At 42.2% G+C, this 19897-nt stretch overlaps 1 protein-coding gene across 1 annotated transcript in view; it reads left to right on the forward strand.

Moving 5' to 3' along the window:
• The window catches only part of PPP3CA (protein phosphatase 3 catalytic subunit alpha), a gene marked incomplete at its 5' end in the record, with an annotated part of 217284 nt that overhangs the window by 132654 nt on the left and 64733 nt on the right, over window positions 1–19897 (forward strand). Inside the window, one exon of the mRNA XM_019552626.1 lies at window positions 18537–18614. Within this exon, the coding sequence (XP_019408171.1) occupies window positions 18537–18614 (78 nt within the window). The remainder of the gene's footprint in view (window positions 1–18536; window positions 18615–19897) is intronic.

Genomic DNA, 19897 nt, shown 5'->3' on the forward strand with positions numbered 1-19897 from the left:
CAGTACTCCAGCTGCGGCCTCACCAAGGCCAAGTACAAGGGGAATGTATGAGTATGTGTATTGTAATACAAATACATGTTTTCAAACCCCACATCTTAGTAATGAAAATTCAAACAGTGTTAAGTGAAAAGGGTAGTTTTCAAAACATCTTAAATACCAAAATATTTTAAAATCAAAGCATTCAGTCTGCATGTATCTCCATCTGCTGCTTCACCTATTATGCTGTTGGGATGCTCCAGTGCTCCCTGGCCAAGTTAGGAAAGCCAGCTGGCAGAAATTTTTTTCATCATGTTTTTCTGGAATTTATTGGGCTTTCCCAATTACTGGTGAAAGGGTTCCCATTAGTGCAGTGAGAAGACTGTTACTTTCTGAGTTAATCTTAGCAATGTTTATTTCCCCTTTCAAAGTTACGTTAATGAAGTCAGTGACCCCAATAATGCAAAATATACTCTGGTACTAGGATAATTGTATATAAGGGATTTAATCTAACATGGGTATTAAGAAGGAACATTATGGTTACATATTCAAGAAGAGGAGTGCTGTTGTAGCTTGTCACTAAGGTATTCTGTTTCCTTTGTGAGTCACTGCTCTTCTCTGATTCAGCATGACATATGAGATGCAGTCAGAACGTTAGGTCGTGTCAGAAAAGCCTGCTAGTTTTTAACTTGGTCAGCTGTGTTTTATTTTTGACTGATTGAAATGGACTCTGCAAAGTAAGATAGAGATGAAAAAAACACTTCCATAATGTAGTAATATGCATGTAAGCAGGTTGGGGGATTTTCTGATTTTTATTTTATATTTTTTTGTTGGTATTTTTGGAAATTGCCAATTTCTGAAAAGTACTTGTTCTGACAGACTTCTGCCAAAAGTGCTATGTTGTTTCTTCTTACTTGACATGTTTGGTTTTGGAAAGCACCTGCTATCCAAAGGTTTGAGGTATCTCTTGCCATGCAGACTCCTCCTGGTGTTTGCAGGTGCCACAGCTTCCAAGGCAGGGAAGATGCATGGTTAGGGCTTCAGGTGCTACTGTGGTTCATCATTTGCTGATTGGGAACTCATAACTCTGGGGAGAATTTGGGAATGAGAGCAACATAAACTCCTAGAGTCAGGACAGCCATTTGCTTTGTTTCATATTGTGGGACAAAAAAATCTAGTGGAAATGTTGCAATCTTTGCTTACTTTTTGTTCCCCCCCGCCCCCTCCTTTTCCACCCACTTTAACTGAGCTACTTACTGCTTCATGGAATGGAAATTCTGCGTTTCACCCAGATTTTTTGTGTGCCATGCTGTAAAAGCAAAGTATAAAGTCTGAATATTCAGTGGGAAAACAAATGCAATTTATGTAGGCAAGACAAATCCCCTTCCTCCTCTCTGCCCCAGGTTGTCATATACCCTTTATGTATTTTATTAAAATGCCTTCCTGACCAGAAGCCCTCTTCCTTGTTCCCCTCATCCATGCTGTTACTCATTGGAATGCCACTGTTCAGTAGGACTAGATTCCAAATTCTTTATGAAGAATTCTTGCTGCTTTCAGACGAAGCATTTAGAGGGACCCACCCCTACATAAATTAGGTGTTCCATTGAATAAGGATTGCTTAATTTAGCTTTGGATTCCTTGTTCTAAAATGCAATTTGTAAAAGTTATTGTACAGCTTTTCCAAATTTTCTATCGGAACATTTTTTAATGAAAAATGGCTTTAAACCAAAACAAAAAATGCCTGTATTCTTTTAGTTAAGAATGTTTATTTTGTTTCATTTTATTCTATTTTACTTGTACTAAAAGGGTTTTCAAAATCTGAAACTATTCTGTGGATCTAAAAGTTCCAGTTCTACCAGGGAGTGCGGGGGAAACTTTGCTTTTATTTAAGTAAATCCAGTAATTCTATATTCAGTATAGGGTTTGGACTGTTTTTGAAAAAAAGTTGATCTAGAGCTACATGTTGAATGACAAGAATTAAAAGAAATAATGAATTTAAACACAGTGGGCGCATCTAAATAAAACGCTCAAAGGGCAATTTAGCATAGTTTACTGTGAAGTAAGCATGTGGGTCTATATGTGCACGTGCTTACTTCATGGTAAATCCTCCTAATCCCAAGTAAATTGGCTACCTACAAATACAAGTAGCAAATTTACTTGGTATTAGTAATGGTTCCTGTAGATGCTGGACCAGGAGCCAAATCTGCTTCTGGGTAGCCATCCATGGTGAGTGGGAGGTAGCTCCCTGCCCTGGGGAGCTGTCTGCTGCTGGGGCAGGCTCTACCACAGGAGCCCTGGTGGGGACTATGTCTAAGACCCCTGCTTCCAGATGCAATTGCAAAGCAGGTAGCTGGGGGACCCTAATCTCCCAGCAGAGGCTCCACAACCATTGGGTGGCCGCTGGAAGAAGCTTATCTCCCAGTTGAAATTGCAGAGTAGGGGTTGGGAGCTCCCTGCATGGGAACAGCTCTGGGATGCACATGCAGGCTTCCCCATGGAGTCCAGGGGAAACCTGAAACTGGCCAGAAACTGTCATGGTTAGGAGCAGGTCCCAGGGCCATTCTCTGATCAGGTGATGGGGGCATGGGGCTTAGAAAGAGCTACAGGGGTGGGTCAGGTTCTAGCCCCCTGTCCCGATCTGTCAGTAGGACAGTTAGCAGCAAGCTAGCTGCTAGCTATCCTACAGGCAGATCAGGCGGGGGCCTGAGACCTGCCCATCTATTGCAGCTGTTTCCAAGCCCTGTGCCTCTGATCAGGGAGCCCTGGCGAGGAGCTCTCTGCCCCAGCAGCAGTCATCCCCCTTGGGCCAGATGACAGATGTCTCCTGGCCCAGTGCTCACTGCCAGACTCTGCCCTAGCACCCAAGGGGGAGCATGGAGTTCCCCCCATGGTCACAGGGATGCATTACAGGGCTGCAGGGACCTGGGAGCAAATCTTCATCCTAATCCTCACACATGTAGACACCTACCCAAAAACCCTTACAACACAGGAGCTTACTTCACAGTAAATCTAGGCTGGAGTAAATGCATGTGTAGATATACCTAGTGTGCATCACCTGTGCTTTACACTGTATAAGGCAGTGTCCAATGTAAAAAAATAACAAAAAAACCCCCAACCCCCCCAAAACAGTAAGTGACTGTATCATAAATGCATAAGGAGAAGTAGAGCAAGTTTAGGTGGCACAGACAGTTTTAGTTTTTGTATTTTCTAAGTTTTAAAAGTTTGAATTTGCAAGCTTATCTTCTTTTAATGTACTTTGTTCTGTGAAGTATTCTTAGTATTCAAATAGAGAAGAAAAGAGTAGACTTATTGCATAGATGCCTATTAATGTGAAGATGAATTTCTTGAAAAAACTAAGTCCTTCTACCACACATTTGAAAGGACGACTAATACCAACAATATTCCTTTGGGAGATCCTTGCTTAATGTGGGAGAACTGTTCTACAGCCACTTAATCCTACAGGAAGAGAGAAAAGTAACATTTTTGAAAAATTAGCCCTCTTGAATTGCCAATGAAGCATTTTTTGAGAGAGGGTTATACAGTGCTTTATATCATTCGTTGGTACAATCAGTAGCAAAGTTTATACTCAAGGGAAATTAATTTTCTCTTTCAGTTAAAAATAAATAAGTAAATAAAGTACATTCAGCTATACCTTAATAGCAAAGCTCATAATAGTATGTGCCAAAGAAAAAAAAGAAAATGTCCTTTGTGACATGAACACTGGCTATAGATGCATTTTTTTTTCTGGAATTTGATATAAAGTAAGTTTTGAAAATGTAAGAACACACACAAAATCTTACTGAGTTGTATTGTGCATAATAAAATATCTATTCACAAATAACTTGATATAGTTTCTAAACCGGGATTTATTTTGAAAAAAAAAATCTGCATTTTTTTTTTTCATTCTGGGGGCTTGCTTTTACATGCATTGATTTACAGCTATAAACCCTGATAACAAATATGATGGCAAGGTATGGGCACCTCTGAAACTGGCAGAAATCTAAACAGCAGAGAAGCATATAAAACAGTTTAACAGTCAATAGCAGTTTGGTACTGAAGACTCAAGTTCTGTGTGTATCTATAGAACCAGGTATAGTACATGTAGCACAACTGAAGGCTTATCTCTATATGGCCTCAGCAGTGAACTAGAAAAAGTGTTAGATGTGTGATAATGGCTTCACTTTTCCTTACTCTGTGACCGCCAGCAAAGGTACTAACTAGGAAAGGCTTCTGTGATGTGACCACTTGTGTCTAAGATCAGTTAGAAACATGTTTCTGACAGCAAACCAGAATGACCCAGCTCAGGTCTGAGATGGGCTGGTGCTAAGACCTGGCCACAGCCACTGCCACTTCTTACCATCTGGCCATGGCACAGAATGGGCAAATTCTTCCACTGCCAAATGCTGCTAAAGTCCCCTGGCTCTGGGCCTGGATCAGTAGCTCTGCAGGCTGTAGGCTGCAGCAACCCCCGTATAAATTCATCAGCTTATTTCATGTAAGAAAAAGAGGTATTTCCCCAAAAATGAAACTTCTTAGGAGAAGTAAGTCTTAAAACAGTTCACAGTAGTTAAAAGACATTGTTGAAGAGAGAATTTTGGGTTCACGAGGAGCACAAAATTGGGCCAGCTATATGGCTAAGGGACAGACATTAAAAAAGCCTGAACCTGAATTGATTCAATCTTTGCACCATTAGTCTAACCTGTAGAGATTGAACCGGTTTGCAATAGGATAGGCGTTCCCTTTTCATTCTGGAAATGTAGGCAGAAGCCTTCAGTGGCTCAGGCCACAAGCCTGGGGGCATTAGAGCAGCCCTTACCTTCCACGGGGAAGCTGAGCTAAGGGCGGGACATGGCCAAGCCTGAGTAAGACTGAGGAGGGGTTTAAGCCCAAATCCTGGCCTGCATTGTTCAGAGGATGGGGGAAGAGGGAGTGTGGCCAATCTGCTGTGGTGGCGGAGGAGGAGGGGGGGAGAACTCTGCCCACCTCAGTGGTGCTCTGGCTGCTGGGAACAGTCCCATAACACAAGCCTCCTTCCTCTCCCCCACCACCATGAGGCAGGAAGAGGAGCTCTGTTCAGTGCTGAGGGGGGGTCTCTTCCCCCCTCCTTCCCTCCCGTTGCCATGGGGGGGGGGGGGGCTCTGCAGGTTGCCCAGCCCCACAGGGGGACTCTTCCCCCTGCTCCTTCCCCACTACTGCAGGGTGGGGAAGAGGGCTCTATGCCAGGCTGCCCAGCCACAGAGCGAGGGACTCTTTTCCCTCCTTCTCTTCCTCCTGCTGCTGCAGGGTGGGGAGGGGATGCTCTGTGCCTCGCCCACACAACCCAGCCTGGCCCCACTGTGCAGCTGCCTGGGCTGGGGCTGAGTGAGGCTGGCCATGGGGATGGGGCCAACCCCAGCAGCTGCAGCTCAGTTACAGCTGCTCCCTGTACCCCAGCTGGGCTGGGCCGGCCAGCAGCACACAGAGCACCCCCTCCCTGTCCCACACAGCATGGGGGGAGAAGAGGGAAGAGTCCCTCTCAGCCCTGAACAGAGCTCCCCTCCCTACCTGGGGCAGTGGGGAGAGATGGGGAGGAGCAGCGGGAAGAATCCTTCTCTGGGGCAGGGGAGCCTGGCATAAAGCTACTTACTCTCCCTGCCTGGTGGCGGTGGGGCAGGAGCAAGGGGAAGTGTCCCCCTCTGGGGTTTGGCAGACTTGCAGGACCCCCCTCCCCACCCCATGGCGACAGAGGGAGAGCCAAGGAAGCAGGAGTCCCCCTCTGGTGCTCCAGAGGGCCCTCCCTCCCGACCTTGTGGAGAGGAGGAGGGGGAAGAGTCCCCACCCCACTTCCACGCATGGAACAGAGCCCTGGCATGGCCCCATTAAAGTGGAGGCAGCAAGGGGAAGGGTTAATTTCTCCCTCAATCCTTTCTGCCCTGCAGCTGGGGTCTGCCAGCCCCAGGGACCATCACTGCAGCCCCCTCACCTCTTCTTCCTGGCAAACAGGCAGACCTTGGTTGCAGTGGGGAAGGAGGGAAGAATTAATCCCCTCCCCCTCCCTGTCCACTTTGCCTAAAATGGGCCATGTTGGCCGGTGTCTCACCATGTCCTGTCCCTGCTTGGACTAGAGAGCAGAGGGGCAGGACCAGCCCTGTTGGGCTGGAGCAGAGAACCTAACCCAGAGAGCATGCTGAGATGCTGGAGGACTCTGGGTTAACTTAAACCAGAAAGGGGTCTGGGACAGACTTTGAATAAAATGGTTTGAGCTCTGTCAGTTAAACCTAACACTACATTCAACCAGGTTTATCTCAAAGTGGTTTAGGCCATTTTGAAACTGGTTTATGTGCACTGAATGTCTGTTCTGTTATAGGTTTAAACTAGTTTCTGATCACTTAAACTGGTTTGTGTGTAATGTCTGTCCCTAGCCTATATGTATATGTTAAAGGGCTGTAGTAGAGCTTTTAAAACCATGGTTCCTTAATGATATGAAATCTCTGCTGGTCTGTGAGTAATAGTGAGCTAATTGGTTGCAATTCAGGACATTCACACCTGTGAATGTCATTGAAACCCACTGATATTTGTATTTGATTTATTTTTACTGCTTTCATCATCATCCAGTGCAATGAAAGAAAAACTATGAAGAAAACATAATAGTCTACAAATTATGACCAGCTTCATAGGTAAACAATGTAGTCAACTCAGCTGCCTGTTGGATTTTTTCCAGAGGTTTATATAAAAACTCTTAACAAAATGCACCATAAGTCTAGCCTATAAACTAACTGATTGTGGAAGGAAAAGGATGCAATTTAGTTTCTTCCCCTTACTACTAGTAGGCTTGGCTGCAATCCTGCCACCATATATAAGGGACCACTGCAGTCACCAAAACTATTAATAAACTCCATATAATTTCAGCCATTTTAGCCCTTTTGTAAAAGCAACCTTTTTAGACAATTTTAAGTACAAGACAAGAGGCATATTTCTGTGGACAAGGCAAGTGGCAGAATAATATCTGAAACGATCAACATATTGTTACGATCAGTTTGCAGCCAGTAGGTTCAAGTGAACATTCAGCTCAAAAGCCTGTTGCCATCAATGCATTCAAAGGCATATGAAGATCACCAATTTCTCTAATTCTTTGCCGAATGCAAAAGTAATAGGAATCCAGCATTTCATTGGATGAGACCTGAAAAATAAATAATTTGGGGGGAACATTTTTGCTGCTTCATGTTGCTGAAGTGTGACATGTAAACAGAATCCCAGGAAAAATAGTTGGAAAGGGGAAGCTGAAGTAGTCCATAAAATACAAGGGAAGATAATCTCTCTTTTTTTAACCATACTTTGAAAGAGTTTGAAAACCTTTGTATGAGACCATAGGGAGATGCGTAGGCATCCTGGAAAGCCTAAAAATAAAATTTGCAAAATATTATTTAAAGTCAGTCACTGCCAACGGTGGGACATAAATTTTCATGTTCCAGGTTCCCAGCTGTGTGTTGATTTTTGTCTAGGTAATATCCCCTACTCTGGAGTATTGTTATCTGTCTCTAAGATTTTCACTAACTCTTAATGACCACATTTTAAGTAATATTTTCAACAAAGCTGCTTTTTTTTTTTTTAATTGACGCTTTCTGAACTTTATCCCAGCATATTTAGCAACAGTTTTTGCAAAAGTATTTTGTTTTAACTCTACTGTTGATCATTTCATTCCTGTCCCACTCACTGCAAAGTATTTTGCTCTTATATTAATGATAAAATACAACTTTTAATTTACGGCCATTATTTCTAGTAACAAACACAATAATGCAGGCTAACCTTATAGAATATGTTTTTATATATTTTATTTTTGTATATTTACATGCGTGTTTGTGTGTTTGCTTGTTTATTTATATATCGTATTTTTACATATGTATGTAAAGTTTAAACATGCATTTCTGGAATGAATGGTATTTTCTTGCAACATTAAGTAAGATTTGATAGTTAAGGGAAGGAAGCAAAGACGAATGGTGCTGAAAATTTTTTTTCCTTCTTTTTTTTTTTTTTTTTTTTAAATAGAGGAAAAGGCCTTAAAAAAAGACAGAAGTATGTTGGAAAGTACATTATAACATAGTTATTATGGCCTAAATATGCAAGCTGTAGACTATATGCCAACTGGTTCACCAAGAGTTCCTTTTATGGTCTTGGGTATACTGCTGACTTTCAGTTGTAGAACCATCACCATTATGTACCTTCCACATGCATCTCAGGAGAGGCAGAATGATGCATCACTAGAAGGAATCCTCTATTCTGGCATGCCGTGACAACATGACTAGAAGCATGACAGCACAATCAACCATGGCTAGTCTGACAGCCATCAGTTTTTTAACCATGTTGGTGAGATCTGTGTCAGAGGGCTACAGAAACCTCTAATAACCACATTTAAAAATAGCACGATGGTAACTACAGCAAAGTTATTGATTTATCTTATGATGCTTTCTTATATCATTGATTTAAAAAAACCCAGCTAGAATGCCTCATTCTAGTTTTATGCTTCATATAATAGCAAAAGAAATTCTGTCAGTAAGCACATGATCTCATTACAGACTAATAGGCATGCTTTTATAATACTATACAAATGTATTCACTGCTATACAATGTGACTGAATTTGTCTCAACCCCCATTTCCTGAAGTATACTTTCATTTAGGATTTAGAAATGATGATATTGTTCCCATCAGAAGTGATAAATTAAGCTTAAAGTCCAAAGCAAAGCTATTTGTTGCACTAATTGTAGTGCTTTAATTGAGAAATATGGTTTGTTCTTCCAACTAACAGCCTTGTCCAGCTGGCAAGTTGCTATCATTCACACTGCTGGACATATTCTCTTAGCATTGTAATTACAAGACTTAGATAATCAGACTTCATTACAATTGCTAAATATTTTTGTAGAAATTAATAAAATGGAAAGACAGTAAATCTTAATTTATACTGCAGCTTATTAGATTGCATGTAATCTAATGAGTTTTCCATTGTATTGCTCACTTTGTTGTTCAGAAATGTAGTGACAGTAGAATTGCTTCTCAGAGTGTAATGAATCATGTTCTGTCATTGATTAGTTTTGTATTTCACATACATATCTCCATCTTGTTTCATATCAGAAATGTGTGGCATAATTTGACTTTCTATCCATTCCAGAACAGTTAGCTTTCCAACCAAATTACATTAGTCAATTATATATTATTTTTTCTCTGAACCCTAAAAGTCCTTTCAGGCAGACCCATATGTATTAGGGCTCTGTAAAGCTTTGGGTGTTGATTTGATTTGAAGGAGATTCAAATTTGGCAGCCGAATCTCTGAATCCAAATCAAATCCGGAGACCAGTAAAAAGGTTGAATCGATTTGAAGCTCTCTGAATCAATTTGGAAAAGATTCAGAGAGCTTTGGAGATTTAAGCAGTCCCCACTCACTGCCACAGGGAGCTGGACCCAGACTCTGTGCCAGTAAATAGGGGGCGGGAGGGGGTGGAGGATGGGAAGGAGACTATGGGGGGACTTCTGCCAGGCCCCGTCCCCTGCCTGCTCCGCCAGCCCCCCTGAGCACTCCCCAACCCCCACCCGCTCTCCCAGCCATGTCAATGGCTGCCCTGGCTGGCACTAGCATCCTGGCTCTTAAAAGGGGTCGGGTGGGGCAGCCATTGACAGCTGGGAGAGTGAGTGGCAGATGGAGCCTGTTTGATTCAGCCAATTTGGTGGCAGCTGAATTTCCAAATCTGATTTGGCCAGATTGATTTGGGACAGTGATTCAAATCACCAAAATGAATCACTGTCCCCTGAATTGGCCAAATCCAAAGCAAATACTAGCTGCATAGCCCAGGCCTAATATATTATGTTAATTTTGTTAGCATCAGTGTAGGCTATTCATAAAGTCACACTAAAAATGAAGCTGGGTGGAAGAATTTGCTCTGTTGTAGTTCCAAATAAATGTTTATGAAGATAAGTAGCCTAAAGCCAGATTTTAGAAGGACTGTATATAAAAAGATAGATAATTGGTAGAATTTTCAAAAGGGCACAGGTTGCTAAACTCCCATGGAAATCACCCTGAGTTAGGCTCCTAATGAGATTTGAAAATCCCACTAAGCACCTGTCTGTATCGTTAGAGCATGTTAATAGTGCTTTTGTACAAACCCTGGAGCACCCCCAAGAAACATGTCCTACCCACTCACTCCTGGTCCATGAATATGAAATTCTGGAAACCACACTGTGCAGCTGCTTTACTGCAGTGCTGAGTGTGCCCGCTGAGCCACTCTCAGGCTCTCTGTCTTAGACACACTCTCAAGGCAGTTCTAAAATAGCTCCAGTTTCCAGGATGTCGTGACTGGGCAGTGCATGCATCTGCCACTCAAATTAATGTGTACAAAATATGAAGGTACAAAAAACAACCAATTAATGGAGTCTTCACTTAAGCAAACCTCACATTGAGTGCAATGAAAATTTAACTACATAGTGTTTATAAGATCTGGTTTTAAATTGCCATCCCAAATATTCACCTAGCTTTAATTACTTCCATTTATATTTTGTGAGTTTCATCTTGTTGCACTTTCAAAATATTTTTAAATGTAAGGCAGTATATGCTTTGTAGTTAATAATTAATGCTTATCATGCATTGATCCAAATGCTGTCTAGAGCGAAGATTGGGTGTTATGAACTCGATTAGGAACAATTATAAAATTCCTGGAATGGAAACAAACAGCACCTTTTGTAGGAATAATTATTTACTTTCCCTTACACCTTGTACTCTACTTGAATTCTTAGATTATCTTTCTACTCACTGTTTTTAGCAACTCAGATGCTAAGTGGGATTTTCTGTAAGTTTTCATAGTTGTGGTACAAAGTTGTAGGTATACGTTACCAATTTTGTCTGAATGTGAACGTTTCTGGAAAGACTGAGATTAATATTATAATTAGAAAATAGAAATGAAGGCCATTCATTCATTAAATTCTACCCATAAGACAAAGGTCTACTTTGTTAATATAGCTATTAGGTTAGTTCATTATTAGCACACATAGTTACTATTGATGCTCAATTTGGTGTGTACCATATTTATGTGAATTCAAAATTAACTTGAGTTTAAGAAGACCCCCCCCCCCCAATAATTAGATTCTGTACAAGGAAAATGTATACATTTGTTATAATTTTCCATGTATAAAATCAAATTATGTGGAGTCATCTTATATATGTCTCCTACTATTGCAGTGGGGGAAGCAATGGTAGGGGGGCCAGGTGGTAAGGAAGGCCCATTGCTCCCTGCTGTCTGACCTCCCCCACCGCCTTCCCCATGCTTGCCCTCTCACCTCTGTCTCCGTGCAGCCTCTGTCCCCTCAGGTGCCCTCCCCTGCAGTCTCAAGCTCCCCATCCCTCCTCCCCCCACATCTCCCCTCATCTTTTTGTAGCAACTCTCAGTGAAGTGGCATGGTAGCTCCAGCCTGTCTCTAAGGCCCAGTTACAGCTGCCATCACTGCTGCCAGGCTGGAGCACAGGTCCAGAGCACAGGAAGGGTAAACAGCAGGGAGGGTGGAGAGTCTGGGCAGGGGGCAGAGGCTGCAGTGGGGAGAGTGGGGAGCCCAAAGCTTTGGGGGAAGGAAGGTGGAGGGGAAGATACAGGGTGAGGGAGATGGGCAAAGAGGTGGTGGTGAGGGGGCGAGGCTTCAAGGGGAGCCATGCAAAGAGGGCAGAGATAGCAGGGAAGGCCACAACCAGAGCAGTTACCTGCCCCGCCCCCCCCCCGGCCTTGTACCCAAATCCTAGACAAAATGGTAGGATTTCTCCCCACTTTAAATGGTGGAGGATGAAAGCCTTGCTCTGGATCAAGTAAATATAGTAATGATTATTGGTATTTATTTTTATTTTTAAAGCGTTTTTGTTGGTATGCTATTCCGGCTTAATAGTCATGATATTTTTTATTCATCCTCTCTATTCCTACAAACATACAGCACAAGATAATGATAGTACAAGCTTCTCCCGAGGGCTTTCCCAATTTATTTAATGCTGATATGAAGATAATTTCTAGTCCTGAAAGCAAATCCATTATTTTGCCCAAAATGCTTTATGGGATTGGCATTTGTGGAAACGGTTTTTACTGGGTCACTGAGTAAAGTAACAGGGAGTATACGGGGACTGCTAGAATCGTTTCCATTGGGCTCCCAAATAATACGTTCAGCTTCTACTGTCCTGCACTGGACTGACTGTAGTGACTAAGAGAAGAAAGACTTACTGATCTGAATGCTATAATTAGGGACCTAGCAAAATTGTGATTTTGCAATTTTCACAGAAACTATGATTTCAGACGGGCTTTGCAAAAAAGATGCAGGCTTCACGCTTTTAGTGGGCTCACTGAAAAAATGAAAATATTGCCAAAAATAAAATGCTGGCTCCCTCTGGGAGAGCAGCAGTCCACGTGGGTGTTGTGGCCTGGCCGCACAGCCTGTTGGAGGGGGAAGGGGAGCTGCCGGCACAGCAAGACGGCTGCCACCCCCCCCTGCCCCTCACCACTGATTGGCTGTGATGGCTGTTTGTCCTGTCCTCCTTCCCCCTCCCCTCCCCTCCGCTGCCACTCAGCAGAGGGTGGTGGGGTCACATGATGGACAGCCTTCTCAGCCAACCAGCAGTGAGAGTCAGGGTCAGGGCCACCAGGGCCCACTGAAGAATGAGAGGTGAGGGGGGCCTGCTGTGCTCCGCCTGCAAAAATGGCTGCCGATTTGCATGTGAAATAGGCCAGCAGCTGCATCAAGTTCAGTAGATTCCTATCTATAATAGGCTGCATGGGCATGCTCCGGTCCCTGTAAGGGACTTCATTAAGATTAAATGGTGTGTGGTACTGTACCTGTGCAGATCAGGTTGTAGTACTAAAATTTAGGCCCCTGGTGCACATATTATTTCCATCAAGCTACTGCTAGTACAATACAACAGAAAGGTCATGACTTGCACCCTGCTTAAAGCATCTTGAGAACTTGCTCTGCCAGTACTTCACAGCAAATGGAGTTAAAAGGCTTCTGGTAGGGGTGGTCAACCATGCCCTCAGCTTGGCTCAGGCTGAGAAGACATCTGGGTTCCCCTTGAGTGAAATAACCACTCCCCTACCCTTATGCAGATTTAGGGATACCCATGAGATGTTTCACTTTGGTGTTGCATGTCAGACAAGTAAAGTGTGTCACTTCAGTGTTTGTTTACACGCTGACTTTCACAGAGAGGAGTTAAATGGCTTCTTAAAGCCTTGAAGGATGCTTGGGCAAATGGAGGAAGAGCCAGTGAGTCATGACATCTGCTGTTGTGCCCTGAGACAGCAGAGTTAAGCATGAGCCATGGACCGACATAACACTTAAACCATTCCAAGAACATCACTGATTGGGAACTATATCACAATTGTCCCTGGACAGAAGTGTCTACAGCTTCAGTGCTAAGGGTTCCCAATAGAACCCTCACTTTTTAGGGATTGCATTGCTGCCAAAATGCCACTATGGGTGGTAGAGTACCCAGACCATCATGCCTTCTAGAGGTTAGTGCCCACAGTTTCTCCAGGATTGCCCTAGAAAGGGAGGAGGCAGAAAGACCCTGATTGTGGCAGGGGATTGGAGTGGAGTGTTTGCCTGGTGCTGGGGGTGCTATGTGGACCCTTGCTTGTGGTTCTCAGGGGGCTGGGTGCTCTACCCCTCCCCACACCCAGAACTCCTCGGGTATTGCCAGCAATTGCATAGACACTGTGGAACCTGCCAGGGAGAGCTAGTTCCGGAAGTGCAGGACAGACTATGAGGAACAATTAACAGCTAATGGGTAATCACATCACATTGAACATGGGATGGACAGCCATTTTGTTCTATAAGTTCCCATTGTGCATGGCTCTGTTTCCCTGGCACCACCATGAGCACTTGACAAGTATGTACCGTTACAGGCACAACCAGCCAACCACCACAAGCAGGAGGCTACAAAGACCACCCCCACCCTAGGAGCTGTCTGCTTGTATTTCATCCCAAGGAAGCTGGAAGCCCCAGGGTTACTAGCAGGAAACTGAACCTGGCACAGAGGCTTCCTGCTTCCCTAGCACTGCACACCATGGTTTCTGTAGGCAATAGATCTTTGGGCAGTAGGGTCCTGGTTGCACCCTGGAGAAACCCCATTATCCTGCGTGGGTATGAGGGGTGGAGGGAGGTGAGGGATGGTTCAATTTGGGATGTTTTGAAGACTGACTCTAGACACTAGCACAGAATGCTGTGTGTCCACACAACATAGAACTGGTTCAAGGAGGACCAGTTCAAAGTTATTTTCTCTGTATGCTTTTGAAACATTCCAGGAAGTTTAAACTGGTTTCAGGTGGCATGCACATGTAGACTCTTGGGGTTTAAAGTCTATTTAGATCATTCTGAGTGTTATATCTGTTCACACCCAGAGAGTTCCCTTTCTTCTGTGCAAGAACTATCACCCTTTATGTAAAATAACACATGCTTAAATTAGAGAGTGATACAAATGAACTGCAAAGATATCCTGCATTTTATAACTAACATCTATTAGGCTGGATAGCCATTTTGTGGCTCATTTTGGGGAGATAATTTGCTTGAATGTGTTACTGTTGATTGTAGTGTGCCAAGTTCTCTCTGCAGATTTCCTGAATTGTTTAGTTTCTCTTTTGTTGCCTTTGAAAGTATTTAGAAAAGATATGTTGTGGATATATGTTTAGAGAATATATTGTTATAAATGTCTGACAGCCAGACTTGCTTGGTTATTCACCATTGGTGAGGCCTCACCAGTTTCTCCCTGGCTCTGGCTCCAACCCAGAGCCTGGGGCTGGAGCAGCTTTGGCCACAACCACTGATGTCTGATAATGTGGGGACCAGAGTGGGGCTGGAGCCAGAGTTGTGATTGAGGATAAGCAGTAGTGGCAAGATGGGGAGGGGACGTGGGGGCAGTTGGGGCCAATCAACTAGTCTGCAGGGGTGTTTTTACATTTGCTCTGCGGATAAGGGGAGGGAGCACTTTAATTAGAGCAGCTCCAAGAGCCACTCTAATTAAAGCACCTGCAGTGTCTCATGTGTCAACATCCCCATGCTTCAAAATAGTGGTGGGCACACTATACCTAAGCTTATTGAATAAGTTTTAGTTAAAGTGCTCCACCACCATTTTGAAGCACAGGGACACTGATACATGAGATGCAGAGGCTGGCTGGAGGTTGTTAATTACCATGCACCGGCAGACTCAGTTAATCGAGGTTGCTCTAATGCCCTGTACAGAGCATCAGAGCAACCTCCTGGCATGTGTACTAGTGCCCTAGGTTTGCAGAGTGTACAAGAAGCAACGGACATAATTGAAAGAAGGAAGATTGAGGTTGGATGTTAGTAAGAATTTTCTAGCTGTTAAACACTAGAACAGTTTACCTAGTGAGATCATGGAATTTCTGTCTGTGGAAGTTTTTAAGAACAGTTTTAACACTTACCTGGAATAGTTTAGACTGGGATAATTCTGCCTTGAACAGGCCATTGGACTGGATGAGGCCTGAGGCCTCCTCCAACCCTATTTTTCTATGATTCTGTTTATATAGAGGGAGCCCAACTGTATCAATATCAAATGATACTGATATAAGGTGTTACCATGTAACCGTTACAGCATAGCAAAACCATTCCAACTTTAACTCAATGTAGCAGCATTACAGTAATTCAGCTAACTTTAAATTACTGCAGGAAATGCATCATAACAGCTGATGCACCCTCTGGAGCAGCAACTCCAACTCCCCTTTTAAAGTAGTTAAAGGGTACATTTGTCCGTAGCCTAAGATTCTGTGATTAATTTTACAATAACATTTTGTCATAACATGATGCATATTATTATGTGTGCATTTAAAATAATGTACCTTTTTGCTTAAATAATGTTTGCCCACTTGCATTTAATTCAGCTAAAAGTGTGCCAGCACTTAATAGATTTGTAGAAAAATAGGGCAGGAAATGACCTCAACCAGTCATCTGGTAAAAACCTGTGAGCCAGGCAAGATCATCTCTGACTAAACTATCACGGTCAAGTGTCTGTCTAACTTGCTCTTGAAAATTTCCATGGATGGAGATGTCACAAGTTCTCTAGGTAACCTATTCTAGTGCAAAAGTTCTTCCTAGTATCCCTTACAGTGAGAAAATTATTTCAAATATGTAACCTAAATTTCCCCTGCTGCACTTTGATACCATTGTTCCTATCTATCTGTCTCCAATGGCCACAGAGAATAAATAATCTGCCCATCCTCTTGATGACTACTTTTCAGCTGTTTGAAAACCATTATCAGAACTCCCCCAATCTTCTTTTCTGTAGAATAAGTACCTATTCTTGTAAGTCATGTTTCTTATGCCGCTAATAGTTTTGATTGCCCTTATCTGGACTCTTGTCAATCTGTCCCATCTTTATTGAAGTGTGAGACTCCATATGAGACCTCACCAGTGCCATATAATGCAAAATCATCACTTCCCTTGATATGAAAGCAAGATTTCTGCTAAAACAACCCAGTATCCTTTTGGCTTTTTTGCAACGAGTTCAGATTCAGCTTGTGGTTGACTGTAACCTCTGGAACCTGCACTGCAGTACTGCAGCCTAGCCAATCATTCCTCAGTGTGTATTTGTGCATGCAGTTGTTCCATCCAAAATGCAGGACTTTGCACTTGGCTTTGTTGATTTCTCATGGGCACAGTGTTTTAGGGGTGGGATATTTTAAGCTTCTGCAAGATGAGGGGGACTGAGCCAGTGTTTTCTGGGTAATGGTCTTGCCTCGAGTCTTGGCTCAGACTACCTATATGCAATAGCTGGCATTGCAGGACTTATGCAGCAGTATATCAGAATGGAAGCCTATGATATCTGATTCACGAGAAAAGATCAAAAAGTGAAAAACAAAAGGTGGATTGTCCATATATAAGCAGATTGGTAAGAAAGTCAGAGATTATAAATAGACAAGAATGCAAGTCTGTTTAGAATCCCTTGAAAGTTTTTAAAGGGTTTGGTAAAGTTTTGTCAGATGAGGAACTTCTTTAGTTCTGAGCCCCATGTTTTCTGAACTCTTGTTTCCCTGGCAATCTGTCAGATTTTGGTGGTGCTGTGGTTGGAACCTGGGACTAGGGCAATGAAGGAGGGTCTCCTACTGGTCTATATTAAGGCTGTAATAATGTTAGAGAAGGCTTCTTGCTTTGTGCCGTGAAAGCCGTAGAGAAAATGACTGTTATAACCATCCCAGGGATGGGGAAATGCCTCTCAATTATAGATATGAAAAGTCACCAGCAACCAAAGGGTGGGAAAGCAATTTCTATTAACAAAACCATTCCCTCCCCACCCCTTAAAACCAAAATACATACTGCATGTACTGTTTAAGCTGCCTGTATGGAATTGTAAAAAGCATTATACACGCTAAATTTCAGTGTGTGTGGAGAGAGATGGAAAGAAAGGAAGAATTCAAATTTATTTTAATTCATAAACTGATTCAGAAATGTATTTATAAATTCTCATGAAATTCAAAAGAGAGGTGCTGTAAGTTCAGGGAGCATATGTAACAAGCAGGTTGAATCTGTACTTTGTGCAGCACTGAACCCACCACTGTTCACTATTATGTAGCATCATACTAAAATTTTGCCTTATTTAAATATAATAAGTTTTGAATTTTTAAATTTGTATGAGATAAGAAAAAAAATCAACTTGTCAAAACTTTTAGATGTGTACAGCTTATGAGATTTTATTAGGTTTGTGCTTTTAGTAGGAGCTCAGTGCTTCTACAGATTAAGCTGCTGCAGGAACGATTTGGCTAATACTGAAAATGAGACAGAAGGCTGAGTCCTCTACTTCATTTTCCGATGCAACATCATCCATGTGGAGTGTAAAAACGTAAAAAATATCATTAGGGCAGAATTTGCATCATTTTGGTTTAATGACTTTGTTTTTGTCAATGTAATAGAAAATGTACAGCTAAGTAGAGAAATCGTGTGAGGAGCATTTGATACGCACATATTTAGGGCATCAGGATTAATACAATTCACAGCTGAAGATGCTAAGAAGAGAGAGAATTCTTGTTTACCAGGGAGATGGTTCCTAGAAGATTAAACAGCTTCAGTTTGGCCATAGGTTCACTTTTTCTCCTGCTTCCCCCCTCCCCACGTTCTACCTCTATCTCCCTTCACACACCATCACATTACATGCTTTCCCTAGGCAACAAATACATACTGTAATGAGTAGGCAAGTTGCTTTCTGTTGCATCCAATCTTTGTGCCACATTTATCCTCCTCTGGGAGCGTTGAATCTCAGGGTATAATAATAGAAATTATTTTCTTTCTGACAAGCAATAAGGTGGCTGTTGTTATGTAATGAACTGTAGCTTTCCAATGTTCCTCTCCACCAAATTATGTAAAACTGCAGCTTCTAGTGCTGTCTGCACTAAAAGACTGTAAAAAAAAAACAAAAAAAACCCCAAACCTTTGGAGCAGAGATTGGTTTCATGAATGATGGGTGTTTGATCATACTTGATCAAATCAAATACATCTGAACATTAGAGATAAATGTTCTGCCCCCGATAATTCCGTAACAGGTGCTTTTCTTTTCCTCCAACAGTTACCCTGCTGTATGTGAATTCCTCCAGCACAATAACTTGTTATCTATACTCCGAGCCCATGAAGCCCAGGATGCTGGGTAAGTGCCTCCCCACCTCTTCCTTCCCCTCCCCTTTGCTTCATAAATAAACATTGTTCATACACACTGACAATTCCCCCATCCTATTACACCATCTTCTGAGTGCAGAGATTGCTCTTATCATTCTTCCTGAAGGGGTTGGTCCTGACTGCTGTCCTGACCTTTCCAGAAGCTTACAGCAGAGGACAAAGTGCACTGAAGGAAACAGCTGTGCTATCATAAAGCAACAAGCTTCTGCTTAAAAGGTTTCCCTGTACTTCCGTATGCTCGGAGAGATGTTCTGTCTTTCTGAGAGACTATCCTTCCCTAATCTGTGTTAGCTCTAAACTAGCTCGTTGCTGTGAACATACATGCCATGGGGTTATTAACATGGTTTCGCTCGACCCAAATACAAACACGTTAGGGATCTGGGAGGTTTACTCTGGTTTCTAGGTCAGTATAGATCCATATTGCCATTTACTTGGTTTAGTGACTAAATGGCACATTGGGCCAAAAATTATTTTAACTCCAGACTAATTAAAAAAAAAAAAAAGTCAATGCAGCCCAACAGAATTGTTGCTAATTACACCTCCATAATGACAGTCTGAGCAACATTCTAAAGTATCAGTTGCTATGGACTATTTGCAAATTGTTTAGGTCTTCTAAACTTAATTACAAATTTTGTACCTTCCCCCCGGTCAGTGTCTTTGTCATATATTTGTGTTCAGAATCCTCAAAGAAATAATAAAAATTATATGTAAAAAGTAAGTATAACACAAAACTACTTAGAATGCCCTCAGTACAGAGAGAAGGGTAGACACTGTAAGGCATTTGTTCAGGGACAGATTTGCGTGCAGAGGTGCTCCAGGATCAGCATGTTTTGTCAATGAGACTCTTGTCATAGACCAAATAAAAAAAAAAAGATGTTTTCTTTAAAACTTCAAAAGCACTTTTTCATTGAAATATCTACTAGAATCGCATTAATAGAATACAGTGGGTATCTGAATTCATAGCTTTTCACACCCTGCTTATAATACAATTAATGCGTTTCTGAGAACAGAAACCTTACAGGCATTGAATAGTAATAACAGTAAAGTAGTAAGATAATAGGATTGAGATCTGTACTCAATATGTTTCTAAAATGTTATTTTGTGTAACTTACTATCTAGTCACTTAAATAATTAAAAACAACTTGTCAGTCTGCCAAAAATAACTGGCATCAAATACCCAAGGGGTAGTAAAATGTTGTTTTCACTTTATTGCTTTGGAGTAAAGAGAAAGTTTTAAATTTAGTTTAAAAAATT

Source organism: Crocodylus porosus, unplaced genomic scaffold (assembly GCF_001723895.1).
Source record: "Crocodylus porosus isolate Cpor-Errol unplaced genomic scaffold, CroPor_comp1, whole genome shotgun sequence".
NCBI classification, from domain to species: domain Eukaryota; kingdom Metazoa; phylum Chordata; order Crocodylia; family Crocodylidae; genus Crocodylus; species Crocodylus porosus.